The sequence below is a fragment of the Misgurnus anguillicaudatus genome, chromosome 19, assembly GCF_027580225.2.
Source record: "Misgurnus anguillicaudatus chromosome 19, ASM2758022v2, whole genome shotgun sequence".
Lineage (NCBI taxonomy): Eukaryota > Metazoa > Chordata > Actinopteri > Cypriniformes > Cobitidae > Misgurnus > Misgurnus anguillicaudatus.
The window spans coordinates 24326942-24348827 of NC_073355.2; the positions used below are offsets into that span (position 1 = coordinate 24326942).

Here is a 21886-nt window from a genome sequence, read left to right on the forward strand (position 1 = left end):
CCTAATATTCATTATTGTCCAGAGTTTAGATGAATCCCGCCAACTGGTTGAAAGTCACTTAAATCTTCAGACGGTTGCTGTGAACTGAAAACATCTTAGGGCTAAAAGCTTGAAATGTCTAACGCTTTCGAGAGTTGTTCTCAACATAGTTACTATCGTATTCAGGAAAAACACACTCCCACTAGGCAGCGAGGAGTAGATATTGGATGACACACATTTTAACAGTAGCACGCAGTTTGGAACTAATTGATGAGACTGCACATCACAAACATTCTTTGTCAACTTACCAATGTATAGGCCAATTTTGTGGATCAATTAAAAATGATTATTTTAATTTTTATTGAACTTTGCTTATTAAAAAACATGATTGTAACAAAAATCTATTTCAATGACAAAAGATCAATACTGCAAGCAGCGGTGGGGAAAGATACATCAAAAAATATTTTGAAATAAAACGAAATATAGCTTTAAGTGTATCAACATAAACTACAAAATACAGCAGCCACAACATGTATCAAAATCAACTGATATATTTTGAAAATACTAAAAAAATACTTTTACAAGAGAGCATGACATTTCTTCGCAAACCTTCCATCAGTTGGACTATTTGATCTATTGCTTCACCATTACATTGACTCTGATTGAGTCCTCCAAAAATCTGACATGCATCCGGTAACGAAGGGCCTACTTTGCATTAGCAACACTGACAAACAAATCATTCATTCACAAGACAACTGATTGCACCTGTACTGTATTTATAACTAGTTTCTAACTAATTAATTATTTGGTTCTTATTATAAATATAATAATATATTGTGTCATGCAGTCATTCATGCAATGGTATGCAAACCAAAATATCATGATCCTACTAAACAGCTACTTCAACTTCATCTATAGGGGTATGGTTTGAAACAGGCTTTACAATACACACGCACTGCCGTGAGCAGCCTTTTTTTACACAATTGTACTCGTATCCCTGTCATAGAGTGGCTCACAGTTAAAGCTGCTGCTATAATAAGTTTAGATCGCTACACAAATATGGTGGCATTAAAATCCCAGAGCAGCAGGGCAATGCATGACAAATGTCTAATCGAGAGTCAATAAACATTTATGTAAACCAGATTAGTGCAGAGATAAATTCATTTGCATTTAAAAGAACACATAACTTCTATACGTTACATTAGTAATACGTTTGCTTATAATGTTGATTGCTTATAATGTTGATTTATAGCCGTAGCAAATTTAACTGCTTGTGCTATCGTTTATTATGTTGTGCTATCTGTCGATTTTCTGTGCTTTTCACTGCATCTATTATGTAAAGCTGCTTTGATACAATTACCAAATTGTGAAAAGCGCTATATAAATAAAATTGAATTGAATTGAAAATTGAACACCCAAAAACAGCACACTTTTGCTCACACCTACAAAAATGGCAATTCTAACATGTTATAATAAATTATCTATATGGTATTATGAGCTAGAACTTCACATACGACACCAAAGAGTTATTTCACATCTTAAAAAAGTCTTTAAAAATTGATGGAAAGCTGGTAGCCTGCACATTTGACCATCACCTTTCAAATGAATCAATTTTCTGGTCTGGGGCTGGGGAAGCTTCTAAGAAGACACCAATCAGAGGCCGCATTTTTATGATGCCATCATGTAGACTTCTTATAAAATATTTTACAGTATTTTAAAAATACAAAAATGCAAATCACTAAAGTATTTTGATACAAAACACAACAGCATTTTGATCAATCTTATCAAATACAAATTTAATAACTGTACCATTTTTTTTTAGTTGTAAAATGCAATCCCATGGAGGTCCTCACTCTACATCATGGTAGTGTCCAATGTTCTCAACCAAATGGAATGTTTGCATATGACTCTGTATGTGAATACTCATGTGATGAGGGTTATGAACTGAACGGGTCCGATACGAGAAAATGCACTGCTGCCAAACAATGTACAAACACACAACCGACCTGTGAACGTGAGTATAAATTACTTTAACTTATTTATAGCAAATATAACTACTTTTCATTAGTGATGGACCAATGTATAGGCCAATTTTGGATCAATTAAAAAAATTATTTTATTTTTATTGAACTTTGCTAATTTAAAAAAACATGATCGTAACAGATATCGATTTCAATGACAAAAGTTCAATACTGCTAGCAGCATTGGGCAAAGATACATCAAAATATATTTGAAAATAAAATACAGCATACCTTATTTTTAAGTGTATCAAAATAAACTACAAAATACAGCAGCCACAACATGGATCAAAATAAACTACAGTATTTTGTATTTTGAAAATACATAAACATACTGGTAGCACTTTATTTTACAGTACATGTACTTACCTTGTACATATATGGTAAATAAGTTGTACTTACCGACAAATGTGTGGTACTTACTTTTAGGTATCTACATGGTAATTAACTGGTATCATTACTATACTTACCAATGGTACATACTTGGTAGTTATTATGTAACTCTAGATAAGTACTGGGTAATAACAGATACATACGTATAGTGTAGGTATACTGTAACTAACGAGAAACATTACTGTACTTACAAATAAATGTACAATTTAAGTATTTAGTATTTACAGGCAAGTTAGGGTAAATGAGGTATTTATAGTGTACATATATATGATAACTAATATCAAACACTACTGTACTTACAAATTGTACATGATAAGTGTGTGGTACCTGTAGGCCAGTGTAACCATGGACGGTCAAAAAGGGACGTAAAAAAGCTGAGAAGGAGGTATGAGAATATTGTGACAGGGCTTGACATAACACCTGCAGATGCAGGACGGGTAGATTTCAGCACTGTTGGGTAAGACATCCACAACCACCAGCCTCTTAGCACGTCTAATATAATTTCAACCTACAGCCAAAAAAAAGGTAGCCAGGCTCTTCGTATGACCAATTTACAATCTGATCACAATTTGTTATCGAATAACTTGTGAATGCCATTCTCATATTTAACAGTATTTTAAAAATACAAAAATACAAAATACGATTAATTTTCAACTATTTTGTATTTGAAATTCATATTTTAAATACATGTATCAAAAATGCTGCCCATCCCTGACTGCAAGTATGCGCAAGCGAAAGATTTCACAATCGGCCAGTACTCTTTGTTTAAATCGGTATCACACAAAAATGCTATCAGTGCATCTCTCCTTTTCATATTTAGCAGTCTCTATTAACATGCCTGTACATTTGTTTGCAGCTGTTCAATGTTCAGAGCTGGCCAAACCAAACAATGGGGTAATGCAGTGTTACGATTTCAAAGGCAAATTTAGCTACAAATCCACCTGTGAGTTTGCTTGTGAAGAAGGATACACGTTACGAACATCCAGCTCCTCTACACTGCTTTGTGGAGCCACAGGACACTGGAATGATTCACAACCCAGCTGTGAAAGTAAGAAGGCTTACGTGTTTCCCATAATGTCTAGTGATAGATCTGCTTTAATGTCTATGAATTTATATAATGGTGCCGATTTTCTACTCTTTCAGTTATAAAATGCAAACCAGAGGACATCCCCAGACCAGATCATGGTAGCGTCCAATGTTCTGAACCCAATGGAAAGTTTTCATATGACTCTGTATGTGAATACTCATGTGAGGAGGGTTATGAACTGAAGGGGACCTATACAACAAATTGCACTGCTACCACAGAATGGACCAGCAAACCACCGACCTGTGAACGTGAGTAGAAATTACTTCAGCTTATGTAAAGCAAATATAACTACTTTCATTGGCGATGGACCAGTGGCAAAATTTTCAAACACCCCTAAGTTCAAAATGTATCACATGACTAGACAGAGCAGAAAATTCCCTTTACAAAGACACCTGGATTGTAAAAATCAGTTGAAGATTGAAAAAATGCTGATATTTATAATATTAGGGATTATACAAAAATTTTATACATTAACTACAATAGAAGGTATGTGATCGAAAATGCTTATTTTTCCACATGTTTTTGCTTGTAACTTTCTCATTTTATCAGATAATATCATGAAATATGGACAGAATGTAGAATGTTGTTAGATCTTTCAAATGAAACCATGAACATTTACTGATTTACTTGGTATGGACATCAGACCCATGGTTTTTAGAACGATGCCTGCAGTGGACGTTCTGACAGGACGTTCGCTAATCTGCCACCCCAAATGTGATGGTTGCTGTGAACTGAAAACACCTTAGGGCTAAAAGCTTGAAATGTTGTTCTCAACATAGTTACTATCGTATTCAGGAAAAACACACTCCCACTAGGCAGCGAGAAGTAGATATTGGATGACACGCATTTTAACAGTAGCACGCAGTTTGGAACTTTTGTTTTTGGATCAATTAAAAATTATTATTTTAATTTTTATTGAAATCTGCTTATTAAAAAACATGATCGTAACAGATATCTATTTCAATGACAAAAGATCAATACTGCAAGCAGCGGTGGGGAAAGATACATCAAAATATATTTTGAAATAAAACAAAGCTTTAAGTGTATCAACATAAACTACAAAATACAGCAGCCACAACATGTATCAAATTCAACTAATATATTTTGAAAATACTATTTAAAAAATACTTTTACAAGAGAGCATGACATTTCTTCGCAAACCTTCCATCAGTTGGACTATTTGATCTATTGCTTCACCATTACATTGACTCTGATTGAGTCGTCCAAAAATCTGACATGCATCCGGTAACGAATGGCTTACTTTACTTTAGCAACACTGACAAACAAATCATTCAAAAGATGACAACTGATGGCACCTTTATTCATAGCAACTAGTTTCTAACTAATTAATCATTTGGTTCTTATTATAAATATAATAATATATTGTGTCATGCAGTCATTCATGCAAACCAAAATATCATGATCCTACTAAACAGCTACTTCAACTATAGGGTTATGGTTTAAAACCGGCTTTAGAATACACACGCACTGCCGTGAGCAGCCTTTTTTTACACAATTGTACTCGTATATCCGTGTCATAGAGTGGCTCACAGTTAAAGCTGCTGCTATAATAAGTTTAGATCGCTACACAAATATCGTGGCATTAAAATCCCAGTTGTTGTTGTTCAACGCTGAAACGCTTTGTTTGTCATGTATAACCAACCTAGGCTGAAAATAGCAAGCTAAACTATTTAGCCTAGGCTACAAAAATACACCAAAACAAAATGTATCTTCCTTTAAAAATGTAGTGAGCTGAAGTCAAGCAAATAGGTTTTAATAACTGTACCATTTTTTTTTAAGTTGTAAAATGCCCCAAGGAGGTCATCACTTTACATGATGGGAGTGTCAATTGTTCTGGTCCCAATGGAAAGTTTTCATATGACGCTGTATGTGTATACTCATGTGAGGAGAGTTATGAACTGAAGGGGTCAAATACGACAAAATGCACTGCTAACAAAGAATGGAGCAGCAAACCACCAACCTGTGAACGTGAGTAGAAATTACTTCATCTTGTGTAAAGCAAATATAACTACTTTTCGTTAGCAATGGACCAATGTATAGGCACATTTTTGGATCAATTTAAAATAATTTTATTTTTATTAATGTTGGCTAATTTAAAAACATGATCGTTATCTATTTCAATTGGTAAGTTTAGACCACTACATCAATGTTGTGGCATTAAAATTCCAGTTGTTGTTGTTGTTCAACACTGAAACGCTTTGGTTTTTCATGCACACCCAACATAGGCTGAAAGTAGCAAGCTAAACTATTTACCCTAGGCTACTAACAAAAACACCAAAACAAAATGTATCTTCCTTTAATGATGTGGTGTCTGTCTGAGAGAGTTCTTCTGGCTGCTGAATCATTCTGGCACCCAAAACAAGGAGGAGTGCCCAGTGTGTGCAAACTCATTATTGTTCCCCTTCGAGGGAACTCGAGCTGCGTCGCCGAAGCTACGCTATGGGAACGCCCTCTGCGTGATTGCGTCTGAAGCACGTATGTCAAATCAGTCCAATGGTCAAGTGACACGTCATAGGCGGGTGACGTGGGAACCAGGAAGCTATAAAAAGAGCACCCAGCTCTTTGTGCCTCAGCAAGCGAGTGTGTGTCATTATCATGTCTAAGTCCAAACAAAGTTTTAAGGAGTTTGCTTCCCCGTGTCCTCGTTTCATTACGAGCGAGGACTCGCATCATCTCTGTGTTATGTGCCTCGGGGCACAACACGCACGATCATCTCTTGAGAGGGGTGGTTGTGCACATTGTGATAGGATGCCGCTCCGTACGTTGCGCTCGCGGCTCGCACTCTTCGAGGAGGGTGGTGAGCCGCGTGTTCCCCACGGTTCTGGCCCCGCTGCTGCCGAGGCAGAGCGGAAGCTGCGATCGTGGGGATCACAACTAGATCTCGCGGACGAGCTTGAGACGGGTCTTCCCCTTTCTCAGCCTTCACCCGCGGGATCTAGTTCCCCGTCTCTGGATTCGGAAGCACGCGCTGCGGTTTCTTCCGCCCAGGGCAGGAGCCCAGATTTGCATTTATCGTCGTCCGAGGAAGTCGATATTATGTCTGTCGACGTGGTGGACGCTGAGGAGCCTTCTCATTCGTCCCCCGCGTTCGATGATTTGATGGAGGTTGTTACTAATGCCGTGGCTCGCTTAAAATTAGACTGGCCGGCGGAGACACAGAGCGCGCGTCCTCAGAGTATGTTAGATGAGCGCTTTTTAAAACAGAAACCTCAACCTTCGCGGCGCAACATGCCTTTCTTTCCTGATCTCCACAGCGAGCTGTCGAGATCATGGAAAGCTCCGTATTCAGCCCGTGTTCATACCCCTCACGCCACCATGTATTCCAACATTGTGGGAATGGGTGAGCATGGATATTTAACGATGCCCCGGGTGGAGCAGATGCTCGCGAGCTATCTCTCCCCCGCTGCGGCGTCATCATTAAAATCGCCTTCTCTTCCCATGAAACCGGTTAGGTTAACCTCATCTTTAGTGGGTAAAGCTTATAAGTCTGCAGGGCAGGCTGGGGCTTCACTGCATACCCTAGCTGTCTTACAGGCGTACCAAGCAGAACTGCTTAAAGATTTAGATACCGAGGCGGGGGGTACGTCTGATGTATTTAAAGAGCTTCGTCGAGTCACTGATGTGTCACTCAGGGCGATTAAAGAAACTGCGAAAGCCGTGGGTAGATCGATGGGAGCTCTCGTAGCCACGGAACGCCATTTATGGCTTAATCTGTCCGAGCTTAAAACCTCAGATAGGGCTTTTCTCTTAGACGCGCCCGTTGCGCCCTCCGGTCTCTTCGGCGATGCCGTTAATACTGTCGTCGAGAGATTTGCGAAGGCTCGTAAGCAGTCGGCGGCGTTCGAACGCTATCTCCCCCGCCGTGCTCTTGATTATAGGGCTGCTGGGCGGGAGCAGCCATCGACATCATATAGAGCATCGCAAAAGCATAGTGTTGCCACTCGTGGTCCCCCTCAAAAAAACTGGGGTTCGGGCGGTCGCGCTCAGACATCATCCAAGCAGAAAACAAACCTGAGGGCTGTTATTATGGCGAGGAAGGCGTCGGCTAAAAAGAAGTCCTGAGGGACGTAGTGTCATATTTCCGAGGGCAGCCCCCAATCGGGGAGAGCCGGCAGTCACCTCACAACACGGTGCCCGTCTCTCCTCGATGCCCTCGGGATGCCAGTGTGTTAACCCCGCCGCAGTGTGTGTTTCGGGGCACAGCGGCTTCATATTCTTGTGTGCCTCGTGCGCGGGGCACGCAACACCTCCCATCGAGGAGGGAGGCATTAATATCACCCAGGTTGAACCCTGCCAGTTTGGTTCAGGGCACCGGGAAAAGTTTAAGCAGTACACAAAAAGCCAGTCTCGAGAGGCTGGTCCCCCTTATAGAAAATTTGGGCTCATGGATTATGGGGGGCCAGACAACTCAGCTGGCACATAAATTGCCTAGAGATGATGGCAGTGTTTTACGCCCTGAGATGTTTCATCCCTCACCTGCGGGGCCATCACGTGTTAGTCCGGACAGACAACACGTCGGTAATTGCGTATATCAACCACCAGGGGGGTTTGCGTTCACGCCCTTTGTACAAATTGGCGCGGCATATCTTTCTGTGGACACAAGGGAAGTTGCTGTCCCTCAGAGTAGTGTACATTCCCGGGTGTCTGAATCAGGGAGCAGACGTCCTGTCGAGACAGGGGCTGAGGCCCGGGGAGTCGAGGCTCCACCCTCAGGTGGTGGAGTCCATTTGGACGAGATTTTACCAGGCGGAAGTGGATCTGTTTGCGTCCAGAGAGACGACACACTGTCCGCTATGGTTTTCTCTCACACATCCAGCACCGCTGGGACTGGATGCCATGGTTCAGCCGTGGCCGCGGCTACGGCTGTACGCTTTTCCCCCGATCACTCGGCTCCCGGGAGTTCTGGAGAGGGTTCGTCACAACAACGTCCGCTTGTTGTTGGTAGCCCCACTCTGGCCGAACCGAATATGGTTCTCGGACCTGGTGTCCCTCCTCGACGGCTCACCTTGGGAAATACCCGTCAGGAGGGATCTCCTCTCTCTGGCGGGTGGCTCGATTCTTCACCCCCGCCCAGAGTTATGGAAACTGTGGGTCTGGCCTCTGAGGGGGCCAGACTCATAGAATCTGGTCTCTCAGCTGAGGCTGCTGAGACCATTCTTCACTCCAGAGCTCCCTCCACGAGGAAGCTTTATGCCTTTAAATGGAGAGTCTTTACTTCCTGGTGCAGCAAACACCTGCATGACCCTGTGAACTGCCCAATTGGTACAGTCTTGGAGTTTCTGCAGGAAAAGTTCACCGCAGGGTTATCTCCTTCTACACTGAAGGTGTATGTGGCGGCCATCTCGGCTTACCATGTTCCTTTGGTCGGGCAATCCCTTGGGAGAGACCCGCTGGTGGTTCGCTTCCTTCGTGGCACTCGGAGGCTGAGGCCTGTAGTCCGACCCAGGGTCCCAGCTTGGGACCTGGCCGTTGTGCTGGAAGGTCTGTCCATGGCTCCGTTTGAGCCCATTGAGACCGTTCCAGTCAAGTTTGTGGCACTTAAGACAGTACTTCTGTTGGCAGTCACTTCTCTGAGGAGAGTGGGTGACCTTCAGGCCCTGTCGGTTTCCCCTACGTGCCTTGAATTCGCACCGGGGATGGTTAAGGCTTTCTTGTACCCAAGGCCCAGCTATGTGCCTAAGGTACCGACTAATGTGCCACGACCTGTCGTACTTCAGGCCCTCTGTCCTCCCCCATTTAGGGATAGGAATCAGGAAAAGCTTAACTTGGTGTGTCCAGTGCGAGCACTGGATGCCTATGTTCACAGATCTTCTTTGTGGAGGAGGTCTGAGCAACTGTTTGTGTGCTTTGGCTCGCCCAAGAAAGGCCTGCCGGCGACCAAGCAGACACTCAGTAAGTGGATAGTTGAGACTATCTCTCTGGCTTATGAGACCACTGGACGGCCTTCACCTATCGCCGTCAGGGCTCATTCTACCCGGGGTATGGCAGCCTCTAAGGCCTTGTGGCTAGGGGCTTCAATGCAGGATGTCTGTGATGCGGCAGGCTGGTCCTCTCCGCTCACATTCGTTCGGTTTTACGAGTTAGATGTTGGTGCTACGCCTGGAGCCCAGGTGCTCATGTCTTAAGCTGTGCGTGTTTTTACACACAGACAGGCATTTGGTAGTATGGTGTTTTGGTACATCGTTCCCATAGCGTAGCTTCGGCGACGCAGCTCGAGTTCCCTCGAAGGGGAACGTCTCGGGTTACGAATGTAACCATTGTTCCCCGAGAAGGGAACGAGACGCTGCGTCTCCCTGCCATACTCCCTGCATCCCTGTCTCGCCTTGCTTCGGCACAATTTAGCTGAAGTTGGCTTGCTGGGTGCTCTTTTTATAGCTTCCTGGTTCCCACGTCACCCGCCTATGACGTGTCACTTGACCATTGGACTGATTTGACATACGTGCTTCAGACGCAATCACGCAGAGGGCGTTCCCATAGCGTAGCTTCGGCGACGCAGCGTCTCGTTCCCTTCTCGGGGAACAATGGTTACATTCGTAACCCGAGACGATTTCATTATTCAATTCAATCAATTTTTAATCAATGTGAGAATAATGTGTTCATTCAGCATTCAAACAAAACATTTTAAGCCTAGTCAATTAAATCATATTCACACAAGAAATATAAATATTTTGTGTTGCATTATACATGTTTATTTTGTATAATTTCAAAGACCCAATACATCAATTAATTTCAGTGCAGTAAAATACAAATATATTAGGTCAATGTGAAATAATGCTGATCCATATAGTTTCATGGACGTGTTTGCTTGCTGAATAAAGCATGTCAAGCTGTTTCTGTCGCTTTTCATGTCCTCTTTGCCTTCTCCTGTATGTTGCCAACCCCAGAGCCAGATCAGCGTGCATCTCTGTACTTAACAACTCCTACTAAAGAGGAATTAAAAAGTGGAACAGCTACTTTCACCTGTGTAGCCAAGCACTTTTTCCCAGAAAAGCACTCGTTTAAGTGGTTTTATGGTGATGTGGAGGTGAAAAGTGAAGGAAAAATTGATGAATGTGTAGGTAAGAAGAAAATCAATGTGACTCTATTTACCGCCACAAGCATTTTGCAATTAAATGCTGACCGTTGGACCAAGCCTGCACACAAAATTAAGTGCGTGTTCGAGCACAAAGCTGGAAATGAAACGAAAGAAAAGAGCTACACGGGTATGCTTTCTTTTGTGATTGTTTTAAGAAGTCTTCCTTTATGTTGTACCTCTTTCTAAATCTATTGTCTGTCTGTTTGCTATAGTTTTTTCTACAGATTCATGTATTTCTGCTCATTTCGTCCCTCCATCCTGGGAGGACATGTTGAAAAACAAAGGTGGAAATCTGACATGCAGAGCTTCAGGAGAAGTTAGCTTCAAAAAAATGGAAATTCAAATTAAAGAATCCGAAAGTGTCATCAGTAAACTTGAAAACATCGCAGATAAGAAAACTGTTGAAATTGTGGCCACTATAGGTTTTGAAGAATGGAGCAATGGAACAGAATTTTTGTGTATCATTGAACACGGATCTTCAGGAGAGCCCACAGAGATTGTGTATGTCAGAGAAAACGGTAGGCAAAGTTTTATTCTCCCTCAATTCCTTTATTTATTTTTTTAAAGCAAAATTGCTTTCACATTTCTCTTGTGTTGTCCTTTTGTATTATTTCGACACCTTATCTACTAATTATGGCTGATTTATGTAATCTTTCATGAAAGCTGATATGAATATTAGGCTTGGCAAAATAAAATTAAAAAAATAAGTGACTTGTACATTATTCTGACCCTTATTGTGATCTCGTATTACTAGATGGACATCCGTACAAGAGACCCTCTGTTTATATATTAGCACCCCCAGAGCAGAGAGAGGGTGAAAGTGTGACCCTGACATGTTATGTGAAGGACTTCTACCCCATGGAGGTGTTTGTATCTTGGCTTGCTGATGATGAACCTTTATTGGGGTACACGCAGAACACTAGCATGCCAATACTGAACGATAAAACCTATAGTGTCTATAGTCAGCTCAAACTTGACTCTTCCAAGTGTAAAAATGCTACAGTGTTTAGCTGTGTAGTGTACCATGAAACCATTGATGAGACTTTGAAAGTATTGACAAGTATGAATATTCCTGCAATCTGCAAGGGTTAGACCATATTATATATGTGGTGTCTGCCTGCATGTTATGCCTGTTACGTGTTTATCCTATTTTTTTCTTTCTTTCTTTTTTTGAAAGATTTTTGTTTTGAATTTCATGTCCATATTTGTAAGTGTCTGTGTCATTAATGTTTGTAGCCTCTTGCTTCATAAAACATTGTTATCACATTGGGAGAAAAAAAGTTAATAAAAAACCTAAGCATATGGCCTGTTCAGTTAATATGTCATCTTATGTATTTAATGTATGTCTCTTTGTCACTGTCTGTCCAAGCTTAATGTGTCACAAAATAATTATAAAATTGTTCTTCATACTCTAGTTCCAGTAGCTCCACATAGAAATTGAAAGGTTAAATGTAAAATAGATAATAGAATTAGGAATAATGTAAAAGTCCTTTAAAGACAAGATTTGAACAATTAAACAATTGGGCAAAACACACCACTTGCTGGCAAAATAACAAAGTAGAAAGTGCATAAAATGTTAATAATGTGTGCAGCTTATTTTGTTTGTAAAATCTGTTTAGTGTTAGAGTCATTCAGATATAGCATGCTCAAACTATACACTGATGTTTACAGATGTAGTTAATATTATACTGCACCTCGGTTCATCCGTGGCATGCCAAGATACATTACAAACTTTGAATAATGTCAGGGCCACCTTTGTTTTAATATTCAACTTTTTTATATTGAAATTTATTTATTTATTTATTTATTTATTTATTTATTTATTTATTTATTTATTTATTTATTTATTTATTTATTTATTTATTTATTTATAAAGGTAAAACTAAATTAAGGTAAAAGTCACATTTGATTCTGTTTCCTATCATATATTTGCCATGAACCAATCAACTGTGAGGATGAACAAATGAGGATACGTTTTAAAAACATTACAGTTATGGGAAGGTTTTATTCTTTTACTTGTGATGGAAAGGAAGTACTATACTCTTATTTAATTATACTTTTATTCTGAGGACCCCTCTGTGGTTTAAAGGCGGAGTGCACAATGTTTGAAAGCCAATGTTGACATTTGAAATCACCTAAACAAACACGTCCCTACCTTCTTTTTTTTCTTTCTTTTTTTTCTTTTTTTTTACCTATCTGGACCTTCTTTTGATAGACCCGCCCACACATACGCAACCCTGGAAAGGATGTTGGTTAGTATACACGCCCCTTACCGCTGATTGGCTACAACTGTGTTTTGTTAGTCGGCCCAACTCCCTTTTCCAAAGCGTTTTTTAAACTTTATGCACTTCACCTTTTAACAGGGGTCCCTGTTATACTTTTATTTAAAATTAAGTGTTGCATACACCTTGGCTATACGTGTGTAGTGTTAGTGTTGTAGTTCACGAACTTGGAATCGACTGCATTTATACTCGGCCTCATCTCTGTCTCAGACAAAGAGGACTCTGAATTTTATTTCAAGACCGGTCAAGACAACAAGATGGCACATCACAAATTTATTTTTTATCATTAATTTAATGCAGTTTATTCAGGTTTGGCATATGATGTTGGCATTGTTTAAGCATTGTTTAATTTTTCAAATTTTTTTACTAAAAACACCTGCATTGTGTTAAAGGGGACAGAGAATGAAAAACCATGTTTACCTTGTCTTTGTTGAATAATGGTAGTCTACCCACATTCACAAACATACAAAAAGTGCTAAACATGCTAAACATCTCAGTCTCATAGAAATTCCTCTTTCAGAAATGTCAGCCAGTAAACAGCCCAATCTGGAAAACTGATGCTTATGACATCACAGGCATCTAACTGCCCCTCCACTTTAAAATAATTGGCTACATTTTTTGAGTGGCAGCAAAGTCAGCCAATCAGTAATGAGATTGCAAGTTAAGGCAGTAGGGGGAGCCAAATAGGTTCAAAACCACTTGTTTAAAATCCCACACCCTAATAGAGCTATCTGAGAGAGGTTTTTAGGAAGCTTCTAAGCCATTACAGACCCAAACAACATTTTTTTTGTCTACATGTCACATCACAGAACAAGGATAAATACTCCGTTCAACCATTCTATGTCACCTTTAAGTGGATGGCAAGCCATGGAAAGACAGTTTAGAATAAATGGTTAAGTTGATTTCAGCTCTTTAGTGTTTGTTCACTTTTATTTGCTTACAGAAAAAGATAAATTCCCACATATCTGCAATGCCTTTTATTATTTTATCAACTTCTCTGATGGCATACACACGCACGCACGCACACATACACACAGACAAGAAGTGCCTAATCATATGCTATTCCACATTTTATCACAAGTGTTTTAATGCAGTGACTTGCAATGGTCTTGGTCTTGACTTGGTCTAGGCCTGTCTTCGTCTCGACCATTTAAAGTCTTGGTCTTGTCTCGGTCTCGGCCTGTCTTGGTCTTGGTCATGACTTGGTCTCGGTTTAGGTGGTCATCAGTGTATTTACATACAACTTGATATTGTAGTGTTAGTTAACATATTGTTTTTATTATTTCAACAAAAGTTTAGTTTAAGATTCAAATATAATTTAAGAATCCTAAAACCCCACGACATCCCACTGTTGAAGACTCAGCTTTCCCTTATTTGTGTTTTTTTGTGTCCTTTCAGCATTGGTTGTGTGGATAGAGCATCCCCTATACGAACCAGGTGACACGGATGACAGCAGCATTGCAAACACTGCTGTAACTTTTGTCTTCTTGTTTCTCATCACTTTGTTCTACTGCATCTGTGCTACTTTTGTTAAGGTACGCACCTTTTGATTGTGTTGAGTTTAGTTAAAGATATAGTTTAGGACTTTTTAAGTTTGGAGTAAACATGAGATTTTGTAAATGGCGTGGTGATTTGATTGCTATTATTTTCATTATATCATTTAGTTTTTTTAAGCAGGGAAAAATGATTTATTTCATTCAGTATTGAGATTGCATACAATTGTTGTTCTTATTGCTGTCCTATTATAATTTCAGGTGAAATGAAAGATTTATATGTAAGGCATGGATGAATCAGTTCCTCTGATTTTCAGGATAACAAGACTATGTAACACATTGTTTTCACTTGTAAATATGTGATTGTGTTGTTTAATTTTTTACTTAAATAAAAAAAGAAATCATTTAATTATTGTTTTTTTTTTCATTTTATAAAATCAATTTACAAACAATTGTAACACTTAGATTGGCATTAAAAATTTAACATGATTATCCTCCATTACGACTATAGTCATAGCTTGACATTTGAGTTTAGGGGGCCAGACTGGTTTATTACAGAATATACCGGGGCATGTGCTATGATTTTTACCGCAAACTAGATAATTAAAATTACTAAAATGTTAATTGACTACATTAAAGTAAAAGCCTGAATGTTTTAAACCTGCCTGAAAAATTTAACATAATAATGATTTACAAAGGTTTTTGTAACTGTAACATGCAGTTAAAAGAATGAGGACCATTTATATTAATAATATTAATACTATAATCAGTAAACTTACTCCCACTGTATCTGTTTTTATTATAAACAGTGAACAAATATTGAGGCATCTTAAATTACAATGAATTACAGTTTTACAGTAATAAACAACAATTATTAGGGCCCGATGGCACTGAGGAGCAGGCCAGAATGGTGTGAAGCCCTGTTGTTTTTGCTTGAATTTATTCTTTTTATTTTAAAAAAAATTCAACACTTTTGGGCATTTTGGGTGCCTTAACATGCTCAAAAACTCTTGAAATTTAGCACAGACATTGGAGTCGTCCGTCATTGAGACCGGGCAAAGGCTGGAATACGGGCGTGGCAGAGTGGCATATTTAAGCTTTACAGTTGCATGCAGTGAACTTTTAAATACTTCCCCTCTAGGGAATTAATTTGATTGACTCCAGAAGTTAAATGATGCTAAATTGTGAAGGGATTTTATGATATATCGAATGCTGTTCCCATGGCAACATGTCAAACTTTACTTTCATTTTCCGGCCTATTTAAGGCTGACAGTTACATGCTGTGAACTTTTAAATACTCCTCCTAGGGGATTCATGCGATTGACACCAAACGTGGTCAAGATGATGCCGAGATATTGGAGATGCTAAATTGCAAACAGATTTTTGATAGACAGGGACCAAGACGGGGGGCGCTGCAGCAGGCTGGAAAGCTCAGACAGGGGGAGCGGCAGCGGGCTGGGAACAGTATTTCTGCTACATGCATTCTGCCGTGGCAGGCCGCCATGCCTAAAACATTCTCGGCACGTCTGCGGTTGTGGATAGTAGGGATACAGCAGATGAAATCCCGCTGGATGAGCACTGTTTTATCATCCTTCACCCAAACCTAACTCTATACACAACATTTCACAGGATTTAGGATGTATTTGTATCTCATTTAGCCAGGGTCACTGTTTTCATCCTAATCCTACCTCCAAATCTAATCCTAAAGTTTTCGGCATTTGCTGTATACCTTAGACAAAACCCACGGCAGCAGCTCGCAAAATAAAGCTACTGAAATGTCCGCCAGACTGGCTGTCTTAAAGAAATAAATTCCTTTCTGGATTTGTGCTGTTCACTCATTTATAAATAAATCTCCTAAAATATCATAATTTTCCCCAGGGGTTTAGTTTCATGCGCAAATAGATTTAAATTAAAAGAACATGATGATTACGTCTCTGTTTGGAGAAAAAATTATAAAATAAATAAGCCTACACAAAACATGTTACACTTAAATAATTAGCAGATTAACAAAATGAATAAAAACTATTTGAGTTTCTTTTTTTTCTTTTCTTTTTTTGACGCGCTCTGAAACCAAAGCAGCAGAAAGCATGTCATGTTTTTTTATGATTTTAAATAAGCACAATGTTTTCTCCTTATTGTTAGTGTACACCAGTGTTGATTTCGTTGACGCACCTTTTTTATGACGCTAATGCGACAACGACTAGCTAAAAATGGCTCTAAGGTGATGAAAACATGAAGAGACGCTTTCAAGTTTTCGCTGACAAGACAAGACTGAACGAAAATGATTATAAGTCTGACGTTCACAACGCATGTTATTTCTGCCTACTTTGCGTGAAATCTGTCTGTTTTTAGCTAAAAAGTATCCTTGTTTTGGGTATGTCCACCACCTGGCTGCCGAATGCCGCGCATGCGCACCAGATTTCACTGTGGCGAGTTCAAAGGACCGTGGCGATGACGCCAATAAACGGAAACTACGAGATGATTTATGGACATTCTTTCAGTATAATCCATCAGAAAGAAAACGGAATGCATATTGGGAGACGATGGTAATGTTTTTTTTAAAGGTAACTAACAAGTCACGCTGTTAACATATCATATACATTCAATTTTATTCGACAATTGGCTTGTGACACATTTCATGGTAAGCTTAAGGTTTTACATGTATCTACTTGTCAAACCTAAGCCCATTTCCAATACTTTTTGTGGTGTATTTAAATAACAAGGCAATGCACACATTTCTCAACTCGCAAACTCAACATGAGGGTATATCAGGCTCAACTTTTTTGTTATGAAATGCACAGAAGGCACAGCGACTAAAACAATGGCAAGCCCTTAGGAACAACCTTAATGCACATTTTAATAGTATTAAAAACTTTTTTACTAAAATTGACTTAAACTTGACTAAAACCTTTTTGCATTTTCATTGACTAAAACTTGACTAAAACCTTTTTGTGTTTTCGTCGACTAAAACTTGACTAAAACTATAAAGTTTATTAGCGACTAAAATGTGACTTAAACTAAAAAGCATTTTCGTCCAAAAGACTAAGACTAAAACTAAAAGGGCTGCCAAAAACAACACTGTACACAAATAAAAGTACACCATTTACAGTTTCGAATGTTGTTTTACTTCTATCTGTATGACCATAAATTTAGGGTAATTTAAGGTTCAAGGTCATCACGCACAGGGTTTAAATTGGGCCGGGGCCATACGGGGCTAAGCCCAAGCACATAGACTAGTCTCGCTCTGCTCTTGCCAGATTTCGGGCGAGCAGATTACATACAAAGTCAATGCAAAAACGCAATCAGACGTGTCCTCACACGGGGCGATGCGAATGATGTGAATTGGGCGGCGCAATTGCCGCTAAAACACACGCTTCTCCCTTTAAACGCGTCTTCGCGCAAGTTATGCTCAAGCAAAAAAACTCAACTCAGAACTTCAAGAACGCGCTCTCACGCAGGATCATTTTGACATTGTAGAGATTAGAGAGAGAGAGAGAGAGAGAGAGAGAGAGGTAAGAATGGTGACCACGTTAAGAAAACTTAATAGAAGACTAGAAACGTGAAAAGGATTAAAGTATGTATGTCACTTATCTAATTACAGTATGTTAACTGGATAACACTGGATGTAACTCATTGTCGTTTAATAAAATAATGTATTTTGATTACACAAATCAAGCCTATAGTGATTGTTTTAGTAGCTGCTGATTTCTAAGACGTGTTGCTGATACAGTACTGTGTGTTGTACCTTTTCTTGTTAATTGAGACTTTTGGGGTATCTTATGCCTCGAATTATTCAAGGAGGTTGATTCTTTTAACTTCCTTCAAAGTTTGATCAATTGTGCATAATGACATGTGCAACACATGGAAATAGGGTGTCAAACTCATAGATTTGCATCATTTAAAATTCAGACACTCTTTTTTAAATATTTGAGGTCAACCTCTGGCACAACTTTAAATCTGAAACTTATGAAATCCTATCAGAGGTCCAGTATGTCATTGAAACACACCAGTGGCTTTGCTGTCATCAGTATTAAACATGTTACCCCTCGAAGTACCCCTCCCCGCAGAGCCCCCCAACATAACAAATCCCAATTTAACCCCTGATCTTGTGGATGCTGTTCACGGGCACAATATACACGGACGCAGGGCTGCGTGAAACGACATTAAACTTTTGATTTAACATATAACGAGTTTTTTTACCAGTCCATCGCAAACCTCTTGATGTCGACCCCCTTCTGGCGGAGGCCAAACAAGACGTGAGCCTGGTGGGCTGTACGAGCAGACAGTGAAGTGTCCATGGTGGCCTGCTAGGTTCTCGAGTGGCTCGCTCGTTCGTTCTGTCATGGAGGGAGAGAGAGAGAACCCAGGTGCAGGCTTGAATGAACACTAAACAAGGTATTTTTTGACAAACACAATAAAACAAAGACCCACAATACATTCATCAAAGTATCTTGCAAAGTAATGTTTTAAAATTTACTTATTTTATAAAAATCCTTTCAAAATCCTTTGCAGCCCCCGCAAGCTCTGTCTATGATTACCACGCTTTTTTGCTCTAATCATACAGGCTGAAGAGTAACATTTAGTCAGGCAGATGATCATTTCCAGGCCATTGACTTTTAAAATATTTTCCCAATTTCTCAATTTTTCACTTACAGAAAACTGTATAGACAGTTTCATTACAGTTTTTTTAAACAATGGACATCAAACCCCACAGGAAACATTTTTGGTAGGAAATATACACAACACTTTCTTTACTGTCATTTCAACAGCTCTAGAAAGATTATGGGCTGCATTGCATATAATAATGATACTGTTTTTTTTTTCAGATTTTTCTCCTATTGAGCTCTCAGTTGTTTCCAGTGTTGGTGAATCCAGTTTGAATTCTCAGGAACCGGTGTGTTCTGGGACAGAATTTGACCCAAAGATCAGATGGCTTTTAAATTCTTAGGTGAAATCTATGGTCTGAGCTGAACTTTACTTCCAGTCTCTGTTTGTTTAATTGTTTGACTAGTGTCTAAACTGAAATCTGGAACAAATACCATGTCGAAAATAACAAATGTTTTTGGTTTCCTAAAGATGAGGGAATATGGTTTTATGGATTAATGCTATTTGAAGGAAGGTTTGGCAGTCGATTTGTAAAGATTGTATTCATTATATATGACACATTTTACACAGTAACCTTAGATAAGTGTAGTTGTTCATACAGTACGCTTTAGCTATGATTTGAAATTAGGTAGTCTACTTGTTGTTTATTTTGCTTGTTATCAGAAATAAACTACTCTAAAATGACTTGTTGTAATTGATTCTTTGGGGAGTTTACCCGCAATTATGTTTGTTCCACGAAAGCATTTTGTTTATATTGTTACTGCTGAAACCAGTATAACAGAAGGATCATTTTTAGTAAAGGCCAGGTGTCTTCCTGTGCAGATGGTTTTCAGTTCTGCTTTTGGTGGGTAGTTCAGCTTTATTTTGGGCTTGGGAATTACAACGCTTCCATCTGCTATTTGCTCTGCTCTGTGAAGCATGTCTCCTCTGTCCACCTGCTTTCTCTTCCACTTTTGTCAATGTTAAGAACTTATTATAAATAACTTAATTACAAAAAAAAAACATAAATTATTGCAGCTGTCTTTTCCAGTTGAAAAATATACAATATTGATGTAACATTAAACATTTCTTTAAAGCTCTTTGCTAGATATTTTCCATGCTGAATTTAACTGAATGTCATCTTTATTTTAACAGAGCATGTCACTAAGCCAAATATTACTCTGCTGAGAAGGCAAAATGATGATAAAATCCTCTTAGAATGCCAAGTGAATGATTATTACCCTGACAAACTCAATGTACAGTGGCTTAAGGATAACTCCAAGGTCAACACTTTAGCGACAGAGAAAAAATTTCAGAATGCTGATAAGAAAGAGAAAAACTTTACTTTAATAAGTCAGTTAACTATCAGTGCTCAGAATCAGGGCAAAATGTACACTTGTAAAGCCACGCACAACTCTGAGGAAATCACACAAAACTATGATGTGTGCAATGGTAAGTTATGCACAGTTAATAAAACAAATCATTAACAGGTTTCAAAATGTATAATCAACTGTATTGTATTGACAGTTCATGTAGTATATCTCGCTATGTATATGATTGATTCTATGAAAGTCTCAAAAAAGATTTTTACTGAAATGGAAAACTAACTATTAATCTTTATGACACAAGATTTCTCCAAGCCTTTGGTGACGGTAAAGAAACCCCATCTCAGAGACATTATAAAGGAGAGTACAGTCACTGCTTCTTGTGTTGTTGAAGCACCATACAACACTCAAGTGTCATGGTTGGTAAATGGTTCAAGTGCCAACAACACAAAACCACCAGTCAAATCACCTTTGTCCAGCAGATCACAGAAAATTGTGAGCAACCAGACTTTCTCCACAGTAGATTGGTTGAGAGATAATATTGTTTGTAAAGCTACACATCCATGTTTCAAAGTAGAGGAACCTGTGATTAAAACTGGTAAGCAGTTATATACAAAATGATCTGTGCCAATTTCACACTGCTAAACATTAAATGAGGCAAAATGAATGAAATGATCAAATGTATTTTTCTCCTCAGTTAATATACAGAAAGATCCTGTTGTGGTTATCAGGAGGTCTTTCACAGGAGGCAGTGCTGTACTGGAGTGTGTTGTACGAGATCTTCCCTCTGGTGAAGTCTGCATCACCTTCCAGTCAGGTGGTGTTGATTTCTCACAAGTCAGTTGTGCAGATGTGGCTTCTTCTGAAAACAATCAGTCCCTGACCACATACTTTACAATACCCAGTGATCACCAAAAGGAAGGCAAAACATTTACCTGTATAGTTCACAGTTCTTCCAAACAATGGACATCAAAACCTACAGGAAACATTTTTGGTAGGAAATATGCACAAAATTTTCTTCTCTGTCATTTCAACAGTTCTGGAAAAGATTATGGGCTGCATTGCATATAATAATGATGATGTATTTTTTTAGATAATCCTACTATTGAGCTCTCAGTTGTTCCCAGTGTTGGTGAATTAAGTTTGAATTCTCAGAAACTGGTTTGTTCTGGGACAGGATTTCACCCACAGATTAGATGGCTTTCAAATTTTAACGTGACAACTGACACAGCTGTAGATGTCACAATAGGTGAAGATGGACGTTTGAAAGTGTACAGTGAGATGTTGGTGCCACAACAAGACTGGAATCAAGGGGTGATATTTACATGTGAAATTACTGATCAGCACAATGTTATTAACAAAAGCATCAATATTTGTTCAGGTAAAATATGTCAGTAACCATTGCATTTCTACACACAAGATTTTGTTATTGGGTGACTAAATATGTACATAAATATAGATAAAAAATATATACAGTATATTTTTTTGTATTTTTAACATTTGTGATATAGTGCAGTGTTATGTAATATCCTTACTAACCATGTGAAATGTTCACTGTTTCTTAAACAAATTAGTATTCTCAAGTTAATTCTTGTTAAAGTTAAAATAAAGTTTTAAAATCCATGCAGT

General features: G+C 39.0%; 2 protein-coding genes and 1 gene segment (V, D, J or C); all 3 read left to right on the forward strand.

Moving 5' to 3' along the window:
- Positions 1–2851, forward strand: part of LOC141351252 (P-selectin-like) — a 34158-nt gene extending 31307 nt beyond the window's left edge. Inside the window, exon 9 of the mRNA XM_073857899.1 lies at positions 2724–2851. Within this exon, the coding sequence (XP_073714000.1) occupies positions 2724–2851 (128 nt within the window). The remainder of the gene's footprint in view (positions 1–2723) is intronic.
- ighd (immunoglobulin heavy constant delta) overlaps positions 1–21886 on the forward strand; it is a 171111-nt gene that overhangs the window by 142470 nt on the left and 6755 nt on the right. Inside the window, 3 exon segments of the mRNA XM_055193569.2 lie at positions 20562–20855; positions 20955–21251; positions 21351–21638. Of these exon segments, the coding sequence (XP_055049544.2) occupies positions 20562–20855; positions 20955–21251; positions 21351–21638 (879 nt within the window).
- Positions 3225–14765, forward strand: LOC141351253 (Ig mu chain C region membrane-bound form-like). The segment is given in 7 exon segments: positions 3225–3438; positions 3534–3725; positions 5278–5466; positions 10383–10700; positions 10786–11091; positions 14254–14390; positions 14610–14765. Coding segments are annotated over 7 exon segments (1365 nt in total).